The 19,147-nt window shown below is 46.3% G+C and overlaps 1 protein-coding gene across 4 annotated transcripts in view; it reads right to left on the bottom strand.

Moving 5' to 3' along the window:
- Spock1 (SPARC (osteonectin), cwcv and kazal like domains proteoglycan 1) overlaps positions 1 to 19,147 on the bottom strand; it is a 475,872-nt gene that overhangs the window by 118,166 nt on the left and 338,559 nt on the right. For all 4 annotated transcript variants that reach the window (XM_034510535.2, XM_076938921.1, XM_076938923.1 and 1 more), the window contains one exon: positions 6,494 to 6,620. In XM_034510535.2, the coding sequence (XP_034366426.1) occupies positions 6,494 to 6,620 (127 nt within the window). The remainder of the gene's footprint in view (positions 1 to 6,493; positions 6,621 to 19,147) is intronic.

Genomic DNA, 19,147 nt, shown 5'->3' with positions numbered 1-19,147 from the left:
CTCTCTCTCTCTCTCTCTCTCCCTCTCCCCTTCTCCCCCTCTCCCTCTCCCTCTCCCTCCCCTTTGCTCCCCTTCCCCTCCCCTTCCCTCTTCCCTCCCCCTCTTTGTGGACAGAGCAGGCAGCTGTCACTTATCCTCCACAGCTCTGTCTGAGGGGAGCATGAGCATCTGGGAGGAGCCACTCTTTGCCTTCACTGCCGCCACAGAGCACCCGATTCCCGCCCTGTAAAAGAACACGCTCCTATCTCGCCTCGCCATTTCGATCTCTAAAGGGGTATTCTCTTCCACAGCGGCTCTTAAAACCACATGTGTTCTACCTACAGTTCCCAACCCTTCGCTTTTCTTCTTCATCAACCACAAAGCTCTCTCCCTCTCTCTCAGGAGCCATTTGCAAGTGAAGACCTTTCGAGTGGCATGGGTCTGCAGGGAACAGACCTAGCCTAAATGCCTCTGTTCCCAGCCTAAACTAATGATAAGCAAAGTGGGGTAACAACCCTCTCATGGCTGAAATGCACACAGGTCAGACATCCTAGAAGCTGAGGACAGCGTCTAAAGCTATCTGGAGGAGTCTCACACACACCCCGCCCCACCCCCCAGACAGCTTCAATCCACTGAGTTTCCTATTCTTGGAAAATCGGCCAATGGAGAATACACTTGCCAAGAACTTCAAACTCGACCTTTTCTTGGTAGTGATTGTTAGAAATTATTAAGATGCTCCAGCAAAGATAATATAATCCAGGGTGACAATGTGCTGGAAGAAATGCCAGCCCTGTAAAGCCACCGCTCCCCCGCCCTGTACCCCTCACACTCCTGTGCACTTTCAGAACCTAGAGAACACATTTCCTCTCACAGCAGTTCTTAACTCTGCATCTTTCTTCAGTGTCTAGACATAAACGAGCCACTTGCTAATTGTTTAGCAGCTTTTAAGGAAGGAGATGTGATGGGGAAAGGAGGGGAGCAGATGGGTGTTTGCCTGCTTGTTTTCCAATTATCAACAGCCAGGCAGGTGCCAGAGAACAGTGCTAACTCCCCAGAAACCTTTGCCATTAAGAAACCCCTCTTTGGAGAGGTCAGTCCCAGATCCTGGCTTGGATAGGAGCCATTGTGGTTATCAGAGCTTCAGCCAGCACAGCCAACAAACTCCCTGGGAAAGATCCGGGCAATGAAAGTCCCTCCAGGGGCAGGGCCTAATTGGTCCAGGTATCTGAATGGAAAGAAGTACCTTTGTATCATGTACCTGCATAAGAAGGGCTCCTGCATTTTAGATACCATCATGGGCTTCAGTCCTGGATATCATGCACCTGAATGGGGAAGAGTCATAGACATCAGGTGCCTGGGAAGCCATATTGGATATCATTTTCCTGTTTGAGAAGCAGTCCCAGCAGGCCCTTCTCCTGGCCCTCTTGGAACTCCCAAGACCTGAGCGTCACTCTGGATCTGCTGCTGTTTCTAAAACAGTTTTTCCTTCTAGAAGTAGAAACCTAAGCTGGCCTCCTGAATGGAAGATGGTCACAAAAGTCCCTGCTGAACGGAGCCCAAATCCAGCAGCCCGGACTCTGTTCTAGCCCTATCCTATAAGTCTCCACTGAGCTATACAGGGAACAGCAGAGAAAGAAAAGAGGTTTGCAAATGATGCACTCCAAACATACTAGGTACAACCAAAAACTCTGTTGGCCGAAGGATTTGCAAGCTCAGCATGAAGATGAGCCCACAGCTGCGATGACTGTATGTGTTTCACATCTATCAGTCACCAAGACCAGGCAGGCTAACCTCCCTGTTTCTACTCAAAACCCACTGTGACAGTCTTGAACAGCGCCAGTAGGTCCCTCCGCCACCAGCATTTGGTCCCCTCCCACACACTCCCACTCTACATGAAGGCAGCTGAATCCTAAACTGTGACTCTTTAAGGGGATTCTTCCAAATCTTACAAGCTAAAGTTCAAACTTCTTTGTGGTCCTCGAATTGCTGAATGTGGCCAATTATTTCTCTGTCATCAGCGAATCTACATCTGGATGCAGGAGAGAGATGTGGTTTTAAGAGCTGCTGTAGAGGAAAATATCCCTACCCTGATAGAGAGCGCAATGGCAAGGTGAGGTGGGAGCGTGTCCTTACAGGTCTGGAGTTTCTGTATCAGCCCAACTCTCTGACACTGACACTGCCTGAGTCCCTCTGTGTGCCTTGCTTTCTTTTGTTCTTCAAGCCCTTCACCCTTTTTGCTAAACTAGATCCTGTTCTTTTCAATGTATGATTCTTTTCAGCCATAAGATCTTGCTAGGACCATGGCTTTCTCTGAGACAAATAAATGCCTATTCCTCCAAACTAATGGGAGTGACCCTGCCCAGTGCTCCCATAGCACCTTCAATGACCCTTATCTAAGCAACAATTGTCTTGACCCACTGTGGCTATGACAAAACGCCTGAGGTTGGGTAATATATAAAGAAAAAAAGTATGTTCAGCTCATAGTGTCCCTTGGCAACCACATGCCCTGTAATTGTCATGGTAATGGCATCACAATGGGAACACAAGTAAGATGATAAAACATTATAATGCAGGAGCCCAGGGCCCAAGATGGGATCCAGTCTCACTCTTTACAGAACAGCTCATTCTTGGGAGAACTTAATCCACATTGGTAGCATTAATCCTGCCCAAGATCAGTGTACCTAATACCCTAAGTACCTCCCACGGGGGCTGGCCTCTTAAAGGTACCAACAACTTCAGCACTGCCACAATAGAGATGAGTCTCCAAGCACATAAACTTGTATGAGACAAACCACCTGCTATAATCATAGTAGATTGCTTTTCAATGCGTCTGCCTTCCTTACGAGTTCCACGCAAATGGAGCATTATCCCCTTTCTGACCTGTGCAATGACTCTGTTCTTCTGCACCCTGTTTAACACCGGGGAAGGAAGCATTCAATAACCATTGAACTTCTGTAATACATTTGTTTTTGTAGATAGAAGAATACGGCAGAAAAGAAAATTGAGAAAGTGACATGACACTTCCTGCCTAGAGGCTAGGGGTCAGAGTCCGCTTCACACTCTGCAGTGAGCAGCGGTTGGCTTTGCTTTCCATGTGACATCATCTGTCATCTCAAGACTTGCAAGCTTGTGCACCGATCTTAGGTTCTGGGGAGTCAGACCTCTACGTAGTACCTCTGGGGTTGAGATATTGGAAAACCCCTGCTGTAGAATGCTACTCCTGGATAAAACCCCCTTTTATCAGTTCTAGGAGCCTCCAACTATCCTGGACAGACACAGTCCTGGATAGACACAGGGACAAAGCTTGGCCAACGTGTCCTCAGGAAAGCTGCCTGTTTCACGGTCAGTCTGAAATGTTGGCCCCTTTGCCCTGCCTTCACTGGCTCTCCACAGCTACCAGAGCCATCTTGAAGAGATGGACAATTCATCTGGAAAACAGGGACTTCTCACCTAGGGTGATACCAGGCCTGGACTGTACTTTGGCCAGAGATTATTTTTATAAGTTTGACTTCATAGTTATCAAATCATTTCTGCTTACACACGCACCATGGTCTCCTCCGTCTTCAGTTTTCCAGCATCAATGACCTTGAAAGGCCATAGCTCCAGGGGACAGGAAGTCAGTGGTTATTACTAGTTAATTTATTCAGTCACATTCACTGAGCCTCTATTAGAATTCTCCAAAGCTTTGTCTGTAAGACCCTAACGTCTTCTTGAACCTGAATAAACAAGAGGCTCTGTCTTTAGGGGCAATAAGTAAAAAGAATAGCAAACCTGACCAGATGGAAATTTGCCCTCTGGAAGAAAGCCCCACTGAGTACCATCATGGTTTACAACTGGCCTCTGCCTCATAGGCCTTAAGCCATCAGTACCAGGCTTATGAATTAACCATATTTGATTTGTTACATTCACAGGGAACAAAGGCAGAAGACGGGGACACATGTACCAGGACCCAACATCACCTCCTCTACAATGCTGTTATTCCCAGCAGTCTGTGCTGCTCCATGAGCTCTCCTCCCACCCGGGGTAGCCAAGGGAAGCTTAGCCCAGCCAGGTAGGTGCAGTACAGGGCCTTGGTTAGCAGGGAGTACACAGGTACAGAACACACACACCCAGGAACAGCTTTGAAGAACTGGTTCAGTTTAATTGGAGAGAACAAAGGCTATTTAAACCTTTGTGGATGGGTAGGGGCTATGGAGTGAGTGTACATCATTGGTCCAGGCCAGGGTGCTAGGGATGCCTCATTTGCATAAGGAGGAATTCTAGGTGCTGCTAGACATGACCTTATAAAGGGAAGGGAAATTCAACCTGGCGACTGGCTGGGGCTATGTGACCTCCTCTAGGGAGGCAAGAGTGGGGCCACAGGCTATGGTGCTTCAGGACCTGCAGGTCCAAGGTGGGGGAGAGGGAGAGGTCTTACTCCTGCTGATATAGGCTCGGGATGAGATTTCCAGGGTTTGGATAGTCTTCAGCCCCGTTCTTGCTCCAGGCCAGATCCTCCCGGTCCCACAGCTTCCTGGACCCACAACTCTACTTCCTTGTTTTAATGTCACTGAAGTGGGTATACCACATACACCCAGGCAAAAGACCATGAGCATCATAACCTGCCATAAGCCTCGTCCCAAGGAACCTTACTATAGTTTGGATCTGGAATACCCACCAACAGCCTAAGTGTCAAAGGCTTGACACCAGTCCATGGTTTTACTGAAGACAGTAAGTAGGACCTTCAGAAGATAGGGCCCAGAGGGAAGAGGTTAGATCACCGAGAATATGTCCATGGTGGGGGATATTGGGGTCTCAGGACCCTTCAATTTATTTTTTTTTCATGGCCACCATAAGGTGAACAGGACTCTTCTGTCTCATGGCAAGTACCTCCAGGTTGAACTGTGCTTTGCATGAGCCCAAAGTAACAGAGTCAAATAATATGAGACCTCTGAGGCCATCAGCCAAGACAAACTATGCATCTTTAAAAGCTGATTATCTCAGGCATTTTATGACAGCAACAGAAGATGAACATATTACATACTAACAAAGGATGAGCTACCTTACATTTTTTTCTTTTGCTCCAGGGAAATAGTTGATCGAGGCTGGGAGACAGACTGTTCTCACTTGATCTGCCTGTTGGCAGAGTGGTTCTGGGGATGGGGAAGGCCTCTGAGTGTTTCACTCAACTCTGTGTAGAGGCCAGTCCTTTTCTGAAAACCAGGAGCTAATTTTCCCAATATAAACCCCGAGTCATAACCAAGTTATCCACCTGCACCTGAGAGCAGCACCTGTTCCACACACTCGCTGACCTCCCAGACTACAGAAGAGCTTTGATCAGCACAGCTTCTGACACAGTTCTTGGGCAACTGACAGCACTTTGAGCCAACCCATTAGCCAGGTCACTGTGGCTCTGCAGCTCAGGTCCACCTAGGACCTTCTATGTCAACTCTGCATTTTACCTTGTCCTCTTGGCAGCTGTCCATGTGCCTGGCATCTGGGTCACGGTGAAAGAAGATAAAAACAGGACCTGACTTTGAGAATGGGGGAGGGGACAAGAATAAATTTTCAGTGATACCTCTAAACCCACTAACCTACACATGTTGGGGATATTAGAATCAAACCATTACTAACATCTGTCTCTAATCAATTCTCTCTGAGATCAGGAGGATGAAGAAAAAGAGAAACTGAGATGTGCTGGTGCTTTGTGGGCAGGATGCACTAACTCGACCATGGACAGAGTAGTTCTAACTCACAGAGTAGGTCTGCAATTAAAGAGGGAAGAATGATGACTCTGCCCAAGACAAAAGCCATCTGCTTTATCTCTACTAGACGATACTGTCCCAGCTCCCATCTCACAGCTCGGAACACAGAAAGGCTGCCAGTGATACCCACTGAGTGAATAAGTGAACTGACCGTGCCAAGGCTACCCTAAAACAGAAGACATGAGTCTAGCTGGCCTGTGCACCACAGAAAGCACTGGAGAAAAACAGCCATGGGCTCGATGATGCCACTTAGACTGAAGAGAACAGCGGGGAGCAGCAAAACCAGGCTCCTATGGTTTGCACTGTGAAGATCAGTCTGGGCAGCACAAAAAACACACCACTACGTGCATTGTGGGAAAGGCAGAAAGGCTTGAGACCTCCACAGCAATGTGACCCAGGGTGACCTGGGTATTCTCTGTAAGAGCTCGCTAGCTGTAGGTGTCACTCCATAAAACATCACTGAAAGCCAATGAGGCAGCAGAGGTGGGAGGTACCAGAGCTCTGCTTCTCCATCAGTAGCACCAACTCCTAGGCTGTTTGACCATTGGGTCAAACTGCAGTTTTGGACATTGGCCATCTTATCCCCCCTTGGCCTTCATCCACTGCAGTCACATTTCCCTGTGTTTTCCCTCCTTGGCCAGATCTAGTTCAGAGTCTGTGCCTTCTACAGGTCAAGGCCCAGAACAACCAGGGTGCTCACAGAGCATAGAGACTTGGCAAACAGACCTGCAGTGATTTTTATAATAAGGCAAACAACAAGCCCAACCAACCTTGGACGTGTACGTGTGGCCATCAGATCCGCAGACCATCGCTGACTGCGCCACGGGGCAAGGCTTGCACTTAACTAGATTTGAAGGTCCAACCCAGTGCTTGTGAGCCACATTCCCCTTCTTTTGCCTAAGGAAAAAAAAAAGAAGGGATAAGTTAAGTCAAAATTCTGCCCTTGTTGGTGTTTCTCCTAGGTTGTTCCCAAAGAATACAGTTAAATACAGACAGAAAAGCATCCGTAAAACAGTAAGAGGCCCAAGGAAGGGATGGTAACCAGCACCCCCATTTGTTCCAAGTCATTAAGAGGTGTCAGGAGGTTTTCTCTCTAAAGCATAAAATCTACCCATTAGCCGAACCAACAAAATTAAAACATTGCAAAACATCGCATGCCCACAGGTGAAGGATATCACAGACACTTCAGAAACAATGAACGAGACCATCACTGTGAGCCCCAGTACCTGGTTCAACATATCACACATGTCCCCAACTCCCTCCCACAGCCTTACACACTCACGGGGCTGCCAGGCAGCTTCCATATTGACAGAAGTTGCTACTGTGGTGGCATTCTCTACAGATTTACTCCAAACACCACCAGAAGACTCTTCCACAGCTGCAGAACACCATCTCTGGGTTAAAGCAGTTTCAGTAGAGATTCTAACTTGCCACTTAATAAAGGCTCTGTGGTGATGTCACTTCCGCTGGTAACATAACACAGCAATGTGACCCAAGGTGACCTGGGTATTCTCTGTAAGAGCTCACTGGCTATAGGCTCTACTCTATGAAACATCACTGAACACCAGTCTCCTCTTCCGCTCCAGCTCCAGCTTCCCCGTCTCAGGTTTATCACAATAAATGGCATGGCTGTGGTGGCTGTGTCCACAGAAAGGACCCCATCTCTGACCTCACTGGGAGAAAGAGGCCTGCAGTTGCTGCTACCCTTTCTCCCATAGCTGAAGCTGGTCTCTACACAGTTCACTTGCTGTGACACCTTTGTAGTGCCCACCGACCAGGCACCCTGCACTGCCCATTAACAGAACAGTTATGATTCCCTTGAGGTGTTTGACTATACCAATCAGCCCCGCACAGTAAGTAGTATGTGGACTCTGCAGCCAGAAAACACAGCGGACACTCAACTCTACCACGAAGAAAGCATGGGGTGACCTTGACAAGACGGTTAATGCTAAAATCCCAATTTCTCGTCTATAAGTGATGGAAACAGAAACTACTTCTGGTGGCTGCTGTTATAAAAATCACAACGTGTTATATGGTTTGAATTCAAAACGCCCCAACAGGCTGATGTGCTGGGAGCCTGTTTGTAGAAAATGCCCCAAAGGGCTGATATACTGGGGGCCTGTTGGTGGGAAATGCCACGATGGATTATGTACTAGGTCTCTGAAGGAAATGCCCTGTGAGCTGGTATACTGGGAGCTTGTTTGTTAGTTGATGTGCTTTTGGGAAATTATTGGCTCCTGAGGGCTCTGATACAACAAACAATGGATTAAAATAGGATGGAGTTGCAGGCAAAACCCAGTAGGAGGAAGATCTGTAGGGAAGTGGCCTGTTCTCAGGAACTACATGCTGTGGTCTCTTTCTGTGCTTGTGTCCTTCGTTTTCCATTTGAGGAGCCTCTGCTACAAACACTGGCTTCCACCATCCTGATTCTTTATCCCACCACAGGGCCAGCATCACCAGAGCCAAAGACTGCGGACTAAAACCTCTGTGTCCTGGAGCCAAAAATATGTAATTCCCCCCTTTAAGTTGCTTTTCTCAGGTATTTTTTAGCGACAATTATGACTAGTGCAACCCTCAAAACAAGGAGCAATACAAGTGTCAGGTACTGCAATTGTCTTCCCAATAGATGAGACTCTAAAGAAAGCTGTTATTATTGCATGGAAACATGATAAGCTCTTGGGTCCTAGATCAGGCGGGTCTTTAACCACTAAGAACCGGGAAGCAAACCGTGAAGAAACCAGGAATCAGCTCTGCTAGGTCCAATACCACCATCCCTCAGGAATTCACCTGTGGTGTCTGATGTGAGCTGCCCTCTTGCAAATGAGAAGAATGGGGGATGGAGGGGGAGCAAGGAAGAGAAGCACAGAAAACACTAACTGGTTCTTATACCACCTCACACATTCATTAGTAATTTAAGGGAGGCAGTGGGGTGAGGAGAGTGTGTTTGGAGAATTCCCTGAGAGCAACATCAAAGGGAATCAGTTCACACCCACAGCACAGCTGCCTGAGGCTACCAGAGATCCAGGCTGGAGAGAAAACATTTCTGAACCTTTCTGACCAAAGAAATCAGAGAACAAAGTTCTAGGCGGGTCTTTATCACCCAGGATCCACCTTGTTTGTTTTACTGAAGAGGGAACTGGAAACTCTGAGAGAGGCGGAGTCCTGGCTGAAGTCATGGATTTGACCGGTGGGAAGGGCTAGGGTCCTCAGAGAGTGTCCAAGGTTGAAGCTTTGCCTTGGAAAGGGTCTTATGTCTTAGTTACTAGTCTATTGCTGCCACAAAATACCGTGAAAAAGATAACTGATAAAAGAAAACATTTAATTGGGCACATTAAGTTTATGGTTTTGGATGGGACTGCTGCCCCAACCATAGACTCATATGTTTGAATGCTTGGTTCCTAGTAGGTGGAATTGTTTGGGAAGGATTAGGATGTGTAGGAGGGGAGTGTCATTGAGGAGTGTGCTTTGAGGTTTCCAAACCCGTGAATCCCAGTTAGTGTGCACTCACATACTCTCTCTCTCTCTCTCTCTCTCTCTCTCTCTCTCTCTCTCTCCATCCATCTATCTACCTACCTATCATCAATCATCTATCATCTATCTACCTATGATCTATCTATCATCTACCTATCTACCTACCATTCTATATATCTATCATTTACCTATTTACAATTGATCTATCTATCAATTGATCGATCTATCTATCAATCTATTTATCATCTATCTGACTCCAACTTTCAGATTAGGATATAAGCTCTTAGGTGCTGCATCGCATCATGTCTGCCTGCCTGTCTGTTCCCCTGCCTGCTGCCATGCTACCTACTATGATGATCGTGGATGCTAACATCTGGAAATTGTGGGCCTTCAAATTAAATACTTTCTAAGTTGCCTTGGTCATGGTGTCTCTTTGTAGCAATAGTATCCCTAAGCATGGCAGACATTTCATAGGGTTAGAACTGAGAGTTCACATCTTGATTCTCAAGCAGGAGGCTGAGAACGTAATGGGAGTGATGTTATTGTTTTGAAGTCTAATAGCCTGCCTGCAGTGACACACCTCCTCCAACAAGGCCACACCTCTAATCCTTCCCAAACAGTTCTGTAGGAGGAGCTAAGGTGGGAGGAGTAAGGAGAGGAAAAGGAGGAGTAAGGGAAAAGGAGGAGAAGGAAGAGAAGGAGAAAAGGGTGAGACAGAGAACAAGAGAGGGGGACATGGAGGTTGATATTCGCTTGTCTGTAGCAGTCAAAGGTAGTTGATTTATCTAGGTTGGGTATTGGGTTACACCTCTGGTTGTATGGGCATCTTGTTATTGATCATTACCAAATATATAAAGCCTTTAGATAATTTAAGCATTAGAGTCTCATCTTCCTACTGGGCCAGCATGGATGGCAGGATGATCTAGGCAATGCCCAGCCTTGTAGAGACAGTGTGGAAGGTGGAAGACTGGCAGAGCCATCTCCCACACTGGCATCTTGTGGGTGGCAGGGCTGGTGTTTCTGGCTGGCTGTTTCTAGCTGCAGCACGCACATGGCCTGATGGCCTTGGAACATGGCGTCTGATCTAGGCAGAGATACTGCAGCATAGACAGTCGGCTTAACCGGTGGCCACATTTTTAAATGATTACTACAACACAGTTCCACCAAATAGGAATCAAATCTTCAAAGATATGAACCCATGGAGGACATTCTTATTCGAACCAACACAGCACATCTCTGTCCAACCTAGAAGAGTAGCTTTAAAATTCTTTGAAGGCACTCTTGTCTATGCTATTGGGGTTGGCCTGCTTCCCCAAGCTACCTATATTGACTTTACCTCTCTATCTTGGATGGAAGACATTCATCACTTGAACTTGTGAATTGCATGGATTTGAGGGCTGCTATTATTCTTCAGCAGGACATGTCTAACTCATTCAAGGCCTGATTCAGTCAACCAGTACACGTACTCGTGTGAGACCATGGCAGAAGGGCAGGCTCGCAGCACAGAGTTAACATTAGAGTCCACAATTTCTTCAACAGAGCACCTCACATTTATCACCATTCACATAACACATTGTCTGTCGCTGACTGAGAGTCAGCAAAAAAAACCAAGGATACATGCTTACAGTTGGTAGCCCTTCTCCTGGGTTTAGGCCCCACAAGACTGAAATAATTCCTATTCTGAGCTTCTGGAAGGAGCTATAGAGTGAGCATGCCTGGGTGTAGTGATGCTTCAGGAGAAAGAAACCTCAGGGAGTTTAGCTGAAGGCTGAGGAAGGAGGGGAGGGAGAGTGACCACTGGAAAGATGAAGCCAGCAATCAATCACCAGCTAATGACAAGCGTTCTCTGTCTCTGAACCTGAACTTCACTATTAAATTAAAGTCTTGAAGGGAGGCAAGGAGGTGAGGCTGACTGGTACCTACTAGGGTTATGGCACCTCCCAATGTTCAAGGTATCACTACTGGGTGGAGGTTTTGCAAATGCTTGTCATGTAGTTGTCACTGTGCAGTTAACTGCAGGCTCACCGAATGATAGATAGATCAAGTACCTTAAAACTAATATTGATAATGTTATTTGTATGTCTGTGTCCAGGGCTGACTTTTTGGTAATGAATAGCCAGTTGGTGTTCACTTCCCTGGCGAAGACAATTTCTCCCATTCCCAGCATTCCTTAGTTACCCAGAGTTCTTTGGGCAGGGTTGGTGCTTGCGGGCCATGTCCACTCCAGCATGTTTCTGTTGTTGCCCTTGTGCAGCTCAGTGTAGGCTGCTATGTTGGTGAGGTTTTATGGGTGTAGTTTCTATATTCGTAGGAGACACAGACTCACAGAAATCTCCATGATCCTTTGGGTCTTACAATCTTTCCAGCCCTGCCCTGCAATGTTCCCTGAGCCCTAGGTGTTTTGTGCTTATATTCATTGGCAATGGACTCTACATTTTGATTGGGTGAAGTTTTCTGTTACAAAGACTGAAAAGATTATATTTAGGGCTCTGTCTCTGTCTCTGTCTCTCTCTCTCTCTCTATCTGTGTGTGTGTGTATGTGTGTGTGTGTTTGTATGTGGGCACATATATATGTATGTGTATGTATATGTATGTAACAACAGTTAATAAAGAGAAGCCATAAACTTGAAAGAGATCAAGGAGGGCATCATATTTATTGTTCCAGGAAACCATGGCAATGATCCAGAATGACTTGAGTCTCCTATGGGGGATCTGAACTCTCATTGCGAGGGCTTGATTATACAAACAGCGTTTTTGGAAACACAACACAGTAGCTCTCCACCCACAGAAGAGAACACTCACCAGGTGGCCATAGATCAGTCTAGGCAGAACCACTTTAGACCTTGTCTCAGATGCCAGGGAGACTTTTAGTACAAAGCCTGTACCATTCCAATTTCTGCTGGTTCCAGAGACTGGCACCCCTGTCAGATGGGGACAATCCTGGATGTTCTTTACTGTAACCCAGTGATGGAGATGACATTCAACCTGTGGTATTGTTCCAGAAGCCAAGAATGGAAAGCTATGTTCCACCGATGTAAGCCAAGGGGGTTTAGCTTCCCTGATGTCTGTGTACATTCTGATCACTTCAATCTAGTACAAATTATAAAATAAATGACCAGCACAGACAAGGCAAGTGACTAGGAATTCTGACTCAAATGTTTTAATTTCTGAGACAATAAAGAGTGAGATCCAGTAAAGCAGCCTTGATAGAAACACTGTGCCCCATGTCACAGACACTCATCAGCACGGGTGGCTCAGTCTTTGGTCTGGAGGTAGGTCCTGTCAGCCTTAGCCACTGGGCTGACTCATCTTTGCCTGGGAAGACTGAGAGGTAGTCTCACTTCTTGCAGCTACTGCAAAGAAAGCCCTGGCCTATGAGCCAGCATTTATGTTTCTGAAAGGCAAGAATGGTTCCTAACTATATACATGATCATGTGATTCTCATGCATGAAACCCTCTCTTTCCTAACTCCTTGGATGCACTAGAGACTCCGAGTTTGGTGTTAAATTGCCATAGCCTGTCTTAATAGTCTTACTATTTGCTTAGACCCATTCACCAACCTGGATGTGTGCACATCCACGTGTACACACACACACACACACACACACACACACACACACACACACACAAAGGATTCCCACCAGGTTTTGTTCCACCCACACTTAGCTGTTTCTGGAGCCCATCATTGATGGTTCTGGCTCATCAGGCCTCACCCTTTCCCTGATGTATCTTCACTCCTGTCTACATTTCTCTCCTGCCCCCTTCCTCCTTTCTTCAAAGGCCAGTTCACATGTCGGCTTACAGGGGAGCCTCCTGAGGCCCCATCACAGGTAGCCTTCACCATGGCTAGTCATCACTTTCAGGTCAGAGTCCCCAGATAATCACCTTGACTTCACCTGGCCAAATAGTAAAGTCTACGTCTATTCCAAAAGGGCACATATGTAAGAGGACAAAAGCATGCGAGGCAGCCACCATGCTTACCTCCCTCTGCCCTGACCATACTGTCTCCCTCACTGGGCTTGTGTAGGTTCTATGTCCAGTCAGATATTGGCAGCATCCATATCTGCTCTATTTAGCATTCAGATGTGAGTTTGACAGCGGCTTGATTATCATGAAAAATGCCTCTTCTAGTTCAAGCTTTTAATGCATTGCCTCTCTTAACCCTCTCTCAACCCCATGACTGTCACACACGTAGTCGATCATAGTAAGGGTTTTTCAACACTGCATCTTAATCAGACCCAGCGGTGACAGTGACTGCGGCACCAAGTGAGCTTCTGTCTCTGTCTTCCTGGGGATAGAGCATGCTCCAGAAGGACACTGACTGGTTCTTTCTTTCTGGTTTTTGTTTTTGAGAAGACCACTCTCACTGATCCTTCCTCCTCTGCCTGCCTCTGAGAGGAAGGATGGCTAGTTTTTCTGTATTTTCATTGTTTGTTACACACAGTCTTTTAAATGTGTTTTAAATACTAAGTTTAGTGCCATTGATAGAGAAAGGTCAGCTAGAAGAGAAATAGAAAGAGTGTAATCCATCCATGAATACTACTGGGCTGCACCCAAAGAGCACCCAGACCTAATGAGCTCAGAGGGACACGGAGCACCCATGTGGGTGGATGTTCTTTTGAGTTTACTTTGCTCTAAAAGTGTTCTTTGGAGCACCCATCAGAAGACTTTTACAGAATGCGCTACTAATCCCATCTATTATCATGTGTGTATGAACAGTCAGATGGGCGGGCCAGATCCCGGCGACTCTCTTCCAGATTGTTCCTATCCAGGTTCTCATAAATGTCACCTTTCACTCTTGGCTTTCCACACTACTTCCTGCTCTTGCTATGCCGCTTATACCTCTCCCCTTCCACCACAGAGCTTCAGCAAGGAGGCCTGATGACATCAGCTGTGACCTAGCAATCCACTTGCTGTTGTAGAGTGGCGCCATGTTCAGGGCCCACAGCATGAAGGTGGCAGAGCCATCGTTTTTTGTTTTTGTTTTTAAATAAATTTACCAACATAATCCTGCTGTATGAAATTCAGCAGTTTCAGTCAAAATATTTTAATGGCAAGAGGGAGGGAGGACTGGGACTGGGTGGTGGGTAAGTGCATACACAGTAGACATGTTGCCTTTTCTTCCAGGCTCTGAAGGAGGGCTCTCCCGTTACTCACGTACAGCACACAACCTCGATTGAGTGTCTGTGGTAGAACTGCTTCCCTCTGCGTGTGAACAGCTGCTGAAGGGGTAAAGCAACTCCAAGCAGGAAATAAAAGCCAGAGCACAGACCAATCTAGAGGTGCAAACGTACTCTTGTCTTAGGCACTCACAGTGACTCTCTGGGGTGGCCACCAGTAGGACCATTCACAGTAGAGAAACCAAAGTTACCTAATCACTCCCCATCACCAGGCTTATTCCCTGGCTTCTCTTTGTCCTCTGCTTGCCTGTCTGAGGGCCTGTCAGCTCAGAGGTGCGAGAACCCATCAATGAACAATCTCTCCCCGGTAATAACAGTGTTTGTTTGCTGTCATCAAAGGACTGAATGCGTTCTGTTCTCATGTTAATATCAGACTGCCCATTCAAGAATAAAATTGAATTTGTTTGCAAAATCAAAACTAATTGGTTCTAAAACAGGGACGGGAGATACCCAGATTGTTGACATGGTGGCTATTTTGAACCAGAGACAAAATAATGAATGTTAATTGAAATGAAAACATGTTAACCATTGAAATAATCTGTCATGTACAATGATGCTGTGATTTCTCGGTTGTTAGGGTTATTTCCATCATTATCCTGTGTTATAAAATTACACAGGAACAGCATAATGGCTTTTGTCATTTATGAAAGGTTCCCACGTGACAGATTCTCCATCCCAGCATGCACAAGCTTAAAAGCACCCCCTACCACCACCACACTTTTCCAAGTCAAGAATGTTCCATATATGAGATTCTGTTCAAACAAGTCCAGATTCATTAATGAGGCAACCAAGCTATAGAAAAAGACTATCTCTCCATGTTAGGTACTCTATGGTACTAGGTACTCAGTGTCTCCATGTTAGGTACTCTATGGTACTAGGTACTCAGTGTCTCCATGTTAGGTGGTACCCTATGGTACTAGATACTCAGTGTCTCCATGTTAGGTGGTACCCTATGGTACTAGGTGCTCAGTGTCTCCATGTTAGGTGGTACCCTATGGTACTAGATACTCAGTGTCTCCGTGTTAGGTGGTACCCTATGGTACTAGATACTCAGTGTCTCCATGTTAGGTGGTACCCTATGGTACTAGGTACTCAGTGTCTCCGTGTTAGGTGGTACCCTATGGTACTAGGTACTCAGTGTCTCCATGTTAGGTGGTACCCTATGGTACTAGGTACTCAACACGAAAGACAAGTCATTTAGGGAAGCTGGAAATGTAAAGGGACAGGAATGTGATAATGAGAACAGCTGCTAAACATTTTCCGAGGGCTTTCAATATGCCACCGTTGATATGGATATGATCCCCTCCTGCTGCTAATAAGCCGCATGGCCCATGAGGAGCTCTGTGAGGTGACCGCCATTCTTTATGCACTGTCACATTTACTCCTCACAACAGCTCCAAGAGGGAGACAACTGTGATAGAACAAGGGAAACCTGGAGGGACAAGGAGCAGGGAGACTTCGTAGGTGAAGCAGACCTGTGGCAACGGGAAGGACTCAAACCTACCACGCTGTGCCTGCCCAGCTTTGAGGAAGAAGGTATCTACTCAGTCATCTGGAAGAACTTGTGTGTCTTCAGCCCACCCTGGGTGGTCTAGATGAGGAGGGTGAGGTTCACAAGGCATCTCAGATCAAGGCTCGGGCATGACAGATGGGATGAGCCATGTCTACATCAAACAGCCACCCTCCAGCTTCACCCTCCAGACAAGCCAGCCCCAGTCAGAGCCTGTAGTACTTTCAAATACATAACTACTGTTACTTTAAAAGTCTTAGAGTAGATTTGGGACCACCGGAAAGCTTTGTGTCTTGGAATTTGTGGTGATTTGAATATGCTTGGCCCAGGGAGTGGCATTATTAGGAGGTGTGGCCTTGTTGAAGTAGGTAAGTCATTGTGGGAGTGTGTGGGCTTTAAGACCATCGTCCTAACTCCCTGGAAGCTAGTCTTTTCCTGTTTGCCTTTGGAAAAGATGTCATCCTCCTCATCTAGAGCATCCAGGATGGAATGAAGCCATACAAGACCTTCCAGATGACTAAGTGGATACCTTCTACCTCAGTGCTGCATGGGCACAGTCTGAGTCCTTCTCATGGCCCCATGTCTCTTACAAAGGTTGCCTTGGTCATGGTGTCTCTTCACAGTGATGGAACCCAATTGTGGTTCACGTCAACATGAGCCTTTTTGATCTGCCCTTCACCTGGGCTTCAGGATGGCCGTGGCTGCTGGGGATGCAGCCACTCTGTGTAGAGGAGAGGAGTCAACAGCTCAGACTAGGATTTGTGAAGCCACCACTCAAGCTGTACTTGTAGAAGCAAACTGAAAATGAGCAAGAAGACACATCAAATCCATGACACACCCTTGAAAGGACAGACGAGGCGGGCGGGCAGAGGGCATGGAAAACAGACGCTTTGCAGCTCTCTGTATCTTCCCATTGTTTAAATTCTTAGGACTATACTGTTCATTTAATTGGCCTAAAGCCTAAAAGGGAAATATATTTATTAGAGAGTTCTTAAAAGAAACTGGGCTCACCCTCCTGGCTTGTTCTTATTTCTGAAAATGCTTTTTAAAGCCCAAATTGTCAAAACAGAAGGAAAATCTCCCAGTGCAGGAAGGAAGGTGGAGGGAAGGTGGAGGAAGTACTCACTGGCCCAAGGGGGAAACCAAGAGATGGACCATCCTGTCTGACTATTACGAGTTCGCCTTAATATTTTGACTCTTTTAAAGTAAGATCTCAAAACTGAAGGCACAAGCACCTTAACCCAGGAATCCAGAGACAGTCTGCCTTTTCAACAAACACAAGTGTGTGCCAGACACTGAGCAGGAAAGGGAAAGCTAAAGCCAGCAGTGTAGCAATGCATTCTCTACAGCCCAGGTCAGAACAATCGTTAGTATCATGCACAAGGCAACTTAATCTCTCCGAGAAGAGAGTTCACTCACAAGGGGCGCTACCTCTCTGATTTTGTTTTTATACATATTTCAAAAACACCAGAGACACACAGAACACTAGCTTTAGAACAATTTGTTTGTGTGTTAAGAAAAAGACTGTTAGCCTAGCTGGGCATAGCACCTGATGTCTGTATTCCTAATGCTCGGGGGCAGAGGCAGGAGTATTGTAAGTTAGTGACTTTCCTTGGCTATATAGTGTAGTAAGCTACCTCAAAATACACACACACACACACACACACACACACACATACACACACACACAAAGAGAGAGAGAGAGAGAGAGAGAGAGAGAGAGAGAGAGAGAGAACACAAAGGGGGGATGCTTGATTTGATTATAACTCAGACCTCTGGTGGTTCACAGTTTGGGACATTACTTGAATCAAGGTCTCTTTAGACTTGCAAATCAAATATATTTGTCCTGAGATCTGGCCAGGGTGACAGCCTCCACCCTAACACATCCTCAGTATTTCCCAACTGGATAAAGAAGATCAGCAGCCTGACTGGTCATATAAATGCCACCAGCCTTCTGGAAACAACCTAAGAGAGTGACAGATCATAGCCAATGGCCACAGGGTTCTGTGAGGCAGAGAATAGTATAGCTGTTTAAAAAATCAACCATCTCCTAAGCTTGGTTGTCAGAGCGAACATGAAAAATCTACAGGAACGTTTGTTCTCTACCTGCCCCACCCCCTGCCCCCTTCCCCGCCCCAAGTAAGATTGTTCTTGATCAGGAAAAACTGCCAAGTCAGCAGAATACAAGCTAGCCCCTAGGGCTGGCTCAGTCTTGAAAGCACTGCTCTTCCAGAGGATTGGGGTTCAAGGCTTAGTCACATAGTAACCCACAACCATCTGACACCCTCTTCTGGCCTCTATATATATGGCATACATGTGGCTCACAGACATACATGCAGGCATACACCCATACTCATAAAGACAAAAAAGTAAAATTGGAAAAAAAAAAATGAAACCAAAGCCAATAAGTAAAGCAAAATGTAAATAGAGTTGACATTTCCTTATTCCCATAGGAAAACCGTTTTGAAATCCGCTTCTTCCCAACTGTGGAAAGAAAAGAAACTGTTAATGTTGCCCTCCCCCAGCCCCTTCTTTCTTGCTCTCAGAACAGTTCAGCTTTAAGTCTTTGGACTCTAGAAGAACTCTTGGCAACCAACAAGTAACTCTTGGCAAATGTAACAAGGCAGCCCAGGGCCTGCAGTGCTGTGGCGTTCCTTGACTTGCACTCCTCTCCCGCCTTCTCCAGGACAGGAAGATTGGGACAGTTTTGCTGACACAACTCCAGCTAAGTGTTTGCAGTTCTGTGCACTGGGATTGCAAAGGCCCATGCATTTCCACCCTGGGCTTTGCTGTTACAATCTTAGAAAACATTGGCTTGCATTTCTTGGGGCCAATTAATTATCATGAGAGGAGCGTGTACGAGAAACGAATGCCTGCGTTTGTTTCTTGGTCACCGGCAGCAGCACACTCTGCCCTGGTAGGGGCTGAACGTGGTCTGCCTTAGTACGGAGAAAGCGAGCCAAAGGGAGGGGTGGCATTAGCTACAGGGCAGGTCTTTTAAAAACATTTTATTTAATATTCATACCTATAATGGGCTTTAATCAAATCCACCCTTTTTCTATCCCTTATTCCTATTTTTCCCTCTCAACTTCATGTGGTTTGGGTTTCTTTTGTTTTGTTCTGTTTAGTACCCACTGAGTCTATTTGGTATTTAGTATATTACTTGTACATGAATGAGGGCGGGACCATCTCCAGTCTCTCCTCAGCAGATACCAATTGCCAATATCTCCTCAGATAGGGTAGGACTTCAAGACCCTCCCCCA

Source organism: Arvicanthis niloticus, chromosome 8 (assembly GCF_011762505.2).
Source record: "Arvicanthis niloticus isolate mArvNil1 chromosome 8, mArvNil1.pat.X, whole genome shotgun sequence".
Taxonomy (NCBI): Eukaryota; Metazoa; Chordata; class Mammalia; order Rodentia; family Muridae; genus Arvicanthis; species Arvicanthis niloticus.
The sequence above is the reverse complement of the archived record's forward strand: the minus strand, read 5'-3'. Positions and strand labels throughout refer to the sequence as shown.